At 39.9% G+C, this 5,266-nt stretch overlaps 1 protein-coding gene across 1 annotated transcript; it reads left to right on the top strand.

Moving 5' to 3' along the window:
* The first annotated feature begins 1,726 nt into the window (after nucleotides 1-1,726).
* Nucleotides 1,727-5,266, top strand: LOC308383367 (uncharacterized protein). Its single transcript, XM_080861284.1, has 4 exons — nucleotides 1,727-1,970; nucleotides 4,033-4,344; nucleotides 4,477-4,551; nucleotides 4,899-5,266. Exons 1-4 carry the CDS (start codon nucleotides 1,826-1,828, stop codon nucleotides 5,045-5,047), a joined length of 681 nt encoding a protein of 226 aa, XP_080717410.1. The 5' UTR covers nucleotides 1,727-1,825; the 3' UTR covers nucleotides 5,048-5,266.

Genomic DNA, 5,266 nt, shown 5'->3' with positions numbered 1-5,266 from the left:
TGTCTCTGCCAGAATTTCCAAAGGTGAATTTCTGGTATCCGATCATCTGAACTGCTCATCACACAGAACTGCTGGAAACAGAACCTGAACATCTCTGAGGCTCCAATTTATGCTCTGACAAGTGCTCACTCACCCCACCTCTCCTCCCCCTGGTAGGTCGTCACCAATCACTGTGTTTACAGAAGATCAGCAGTTATTTTACTTACTACATTTATTATTTAACATATTGATCAGGATCATACTTTGATTATAACTTTGATGAAAAATAAAGATGATTTACTACGAGCACATGGGGGGAAAGCTCTTTTCTTACAGTGATGCCACAAATCTGGGTCTAACACATGAGGCTGGATGTTAAATCCTTTTACCCGCTCAAAGATGTGATGACAGGGGAAAGTGAAGGAGACTTCAGCCTCTCTGTCACTTTTCTTCCATCAGAAACTTTTTGTTTTTTTATTGAGCTGAGATCAGATTTGTGACGGTCACTCTGATAACTGGATGTTGTTTAAACCATTTTGCCACAGTTTCTGTACAACTGTGTGTTTAAACTTCAAGTTCGTCTCTTGAAGCTCTTCAGCTGCTCATGTTGCAGATCCACTGTGAGCTGAAATTCCAATGAAGCTGTTAGAAAAATCAAAGTGATGTTTCAGATTAGTCAATGAGCTCATTAGTTAATAACTGTGTAAGATGGTGTTATGGTCCCCTGATCCTCTGCTGCCTACCCACCATCGATCTTTCCTCCCTGTTTTCTATCTTTGTCTCTCTGTGGGTGTGGCATTTGTGATGTGTGATGTGTGTCGGTGGGGTTTGGCAGTTCTGCTGGTTCCTGCTCCTCCTCGGCTGGAGCACCTGCAGTAACTGATAATCAGTCCAGCACATCAGTTTGGAAGAATTTGACTCCATTTTTGACACAGAGCAGCTTTAATTCTGACATGTTGGATTTTCTCACATGAACTGCTCGCTTCCAGCTCTTTCACACCATTTCTGTTGGACTCTGTTGGACTCTGTTGTTGCAAAGCTCTATTTTTAACAGCAGGCATGGACGCTGTGTGTTCCTACGAGGCTGCTGGAGCTGATTGAGGCCACTCAGTACAACTCTGATGATTCCAGCAGACATGCCACAGCACATTTCAGAAGCATCCCTGAAGCATCTCTTTGCTCCGCACCACTAAAAATAACTCTGGATCTATTTTGTACAGAAGCTCCATCAAGCTGCACAAAACAGAGGAAAATGTGCAGGACAGAAGAAACAGCAAAGGAAATCCTGTCAGTGTTGAAAATAGAAGAGCCTGTGCAGACCAACATGTTTCTCTTCTAAAATACACCAGGTGTGGTTTGAAGGACGCAACAAAACCACATCAGAAAGACATCAGAGACTCATCACATCACTCGCTGGATTCACTGGATTCTTTTTCTTTCACCATTATTTGGAACAAAGAGAACAAACGTGACTGGTTTGTGTCATTGTGGTGCTGCATGGCCCACTTTCTCCTGAGATTCAGTTCACAGACAGATGTTCTGATAGTTTTCTTTACAATTTGCTGCTAGAATTCAAAATTGATTGTGTGATTAATGATGGTGAGCCAGATGGGCCAAACCATGATCCTATCAGCAGCATGTTTCATTGTAGTGGTGCATCATTGATGGGATAAATGGACTGGTGCTTATATAGTGATTTTCTGTTTTCATGTGGACTAAAGTAGTGGACTGACCAACAGACTGACATTAACATCAGAGCCGTGCTGCTAGTGTGGCTAAAAGAAAAGAGAAGAAGAGACAGTCATGTTGATATGAACATTAGAGAAACACATCATGGAGCTGAAATATGATCCTGCTTCCTCATTTGGACTCATTCACCTCAGCTGACACGTTCAACAGCAGACAGGTTTTTGTAGCAGTCTGTCTCACTGTGGGAGGAACAGGATGGTGGTACCCCATCTTTGGCTCTGGAACTAAACTGTCTGTAACAGGTAAGAACAAACATTTATTTTCCTTCAGTTGTTTTATTGTAGAAGCTGAAAATGTGTTTAAAGTCAGTTTGTGCTGCTTCAGGCTTTACATGTTAGTTTTTCATCATTAGTAGAGAATTCATCTGCAGCCATTGTTACATAAGAAAAGCTCAATAATCTCTGAAAACATGTTGAAATCTCACTGAACAACTAAAGTTATTCTTTATTTCTGCAAATATTAGTGATGTTACAAATATTTAGGATTTGATCCTCTCAGTGATTCTGCTGGTTTTTAACACAAGATCATATTTGATGTTAAAATTAAATTAATATAGATTAACAACAAATATGGTTTCAGGAAATATTTGCTTTATGTTGAGGAACAAATATTTTTTAATAGTCAAACATTCATGTAGCTGCTTCAAAAAGGTAAATAGAATTATAAAAACAGATACTGATTAGAAAACAATGATATTACAGATACATTTAGGATGAATATGACATCGTTAAACTCCAATTTTTTTTTTTTTTTTTTTTTAAGTAATGTATAATGTGTGTCTGTTAGTCCCCATAGGGAAGTTGCTCCTCTGCATTTAACCCATTCACCAAGTGAAGCAGTGGGCAGCACCCAGGGAGCAGTGTGTAGGGACGGTATTTTGCTCAGGGTAACCATTCAGTGGAGTCGAACCCCCGACCTTCCGATCATGGGGCAACAACTCTACCTACTGAGCTATCCCTGCCCCGATATTTATTTCTGAGATTAAGTCGTGTGTGTGGATTTGTACGTGACAATAAAAAGTTAATACCATACCATACCAACTTTATTTCTAAAGCACTTTAACATAAAACCAGAGTTTCACAAAGTGCTGTACATGCTAATAGCATACGTAAAGAAAATTAAAATGAGATACGATAAAATAAATAGATAAAATAAATTAAAACATGTTAAAACAAATTGAGTCAACCCCTCTAATCAATGCCAAAGGCTTCAGCGAATAAATATGTTTTAAGAAGACTTTTAAATTCAGAGAGAGAAGAGGCCTGCCTAACATGCAAGGGTAGATCATTCCACAACTTTGGAGCAGCTACAGCAAAAGCACGATCACCTTTAAATTTATACTTAGTTTTCGGTACCTTAAGGAGCTGCTGATTGGCGGACCTAAGGGAACGGGCAGGTGTATATGGTTGTAGTAGCTCCGAGAGGTAGGGGGGGGCCAGGCCATTAAGAGATTTAAAAGCAAATAAGAGAACTTTAAAAACAATCCTAAAATGTACAGGTAGTAAATAATAATAATACTTAAACTTTCCAAAATACTTTTCAAGACAAATTTTTATTAAATATACTTTGTCAAATAATTTGTATTTTATGACTAAAAATATCATGAAGTATATCTCATATTATTGAAAACGTTTTATTCAACATTTCAGTTTTAGTGTTTTAAAATAGTTGCTACAGTTTTTTATTTGAATAAAAACATAAATTAAAATAATCACTGCGTTACTTTTCCAATTTTTACACAAAAATATTTGAGAATAAATTAGTCTGAAAGACAAATATGGTCTTTATGGTAAAATATATCAAAGACAAGAAGAATGGAAATTTTATCTGCTGAACTGAATTTTGTGAAATGATATTTAATTTTATTAATAGTACAAAACAATATGAAAAAAGATGAATTTATTTTTGGACAGAAGAGGATCTCTGTTAGAACTCGTGTCTAAGGACTAATAAGAAAAATACATTTTCACTTGTATGAAGACAAATGTAAATATTTTAAAATTGGACTGAACTAAATTTCTATAAAACAATAAAAAGCAAACACATGACGAATTAAACTGAATTTAATTTGACTTTAAAACCATGCTGAGTGTTCCTCATGTGAGCCATGATGACATGAGGTGATGACTGTGTTTGATATGAAGCTGAATCCAGTGTATGTAGTGAACTTTGTGCTGATGAGTAGTTTAGTGATCAGAGTCCATGTAGTTTCCAGGATCAGACTGAATGCAGTGCAGTGCTGGAAGCTGCTGCTGACTGTGTGAATGTGTGTCTGTGCTGCTTGTTGCTGCTGTCAAACTTCAGATGAGCAGGTAGTGAAGCCCGTGGTGAGCGTGTACCCAGCAGCATCCAGAGCCCACCTGGAGGGGAACAGCTCCCTGCTGTGTGTGGCCTCAGCCATGTTTCCTCCTCTGGTCCAGTTCTCCTGGAAAAGACAGAAGAAGAACGGCGGAGAAGCGGAGGAGCTGCCCCCTGCTGAGGGAGAGCAGCTGGAGCTCAGAGAGGCGGGACGCACCATTGCCATCAGGATGGTTGATGGGAGCCATTCTGACACATATAAATACAGCTGCTGGGTGAAGCACGAGGGGGGCACAGTGGAGGCCCGAACACAACAAGGTAATGAAGGCTTGGTGACTGTGTTCAGCAGTGATTCAGCTTCATGTGGAGATGCTGTCAAAGAGAGCAGAGCAGCAGAGGACTGACATTTCTCACTGCAGCTCCAAACATTTGACTCCTTTTCTGTTTCAGAGCTTCCAGCTCCAGCAGCCTCCTGTCCTCCAGAGAGAGAGCCAGCAGACCTGCCAGCTCTGCAGCCAGCTGACTGTAAGATCACCTGCTCTGCATGGACAGCTCCAATGTCCAATGAGGCAGCTGGAACAAGTTTAGGCTCTTAAAGTTGCACTAATTGATCAAATCTTCATCCAACAAGCTCTGATAAAGCCACTGTACACTAGCTGCTCAGCACCAAACAGCAGACAGACCATAATATGTCAGAGATCAGTTTGTTAGCTGCTTGTGGAGTTCTTCTGCCCCCAAGTGGACACAAACACTACATCAATTCATCCACTTGAAGAAGAAGCTGTGACTGTTTCTATTTGGACTTTTTCTCCTTGATCTGAGAGGAATAACCCGACTGTCTGTCTGTCTCTTTGTGTCTGTCTGTCCTTCAGTGTCCTTCCAGTCTCAGTGCAGGGTGAAGCTGCTCTGCCTGCTGTACACAGTGCTGATAGTGAAGAGTCTGGTGTACTGCTGTGGACTCTCTCTGCTGATGATGCTCACAAACAAGGGAGCGTCCACCAACTGCACACATGCTGACTGACTGTTTCCTGCTCGCCTTTTCTCACCATCACATCTCATCAATTCATCTCATTCATCACTTTGATCACAAATGTTAGTTATGATGTGTTGAGCTTATTTTGCCTTTTTCTTCAACAGTTAGAAGATTGTCTGAAATAAATACATCTTTACATGTATTGTTGCTCTGAGTTAGAATTCTTTTTGTGCTTATTGTGACTTTTATTGTAGTAACAAAAACCAT

This window comes from Rhamphochromis sp. 'chilingali' (genome assembly GCF_963969265.1).
Source record: "Rhamphochromis sp. 'chilingali' genome assembly, chromosome: 16".
In the NCBI taxonomy this organism is placed as follows: domain Eukaryota; kingdom Metazoa; phylum Chordata; class Actinopteri; order Cichliformes; family Cichlidae; genus Rhamphochromis; species Rhamphochromis sp. 'chilingali'.
The sequence above is the reverse complement of the archived record's forward strand: the minus strand, read 5'-3'. Positions and strand labels throughout refer to the sequence as shown.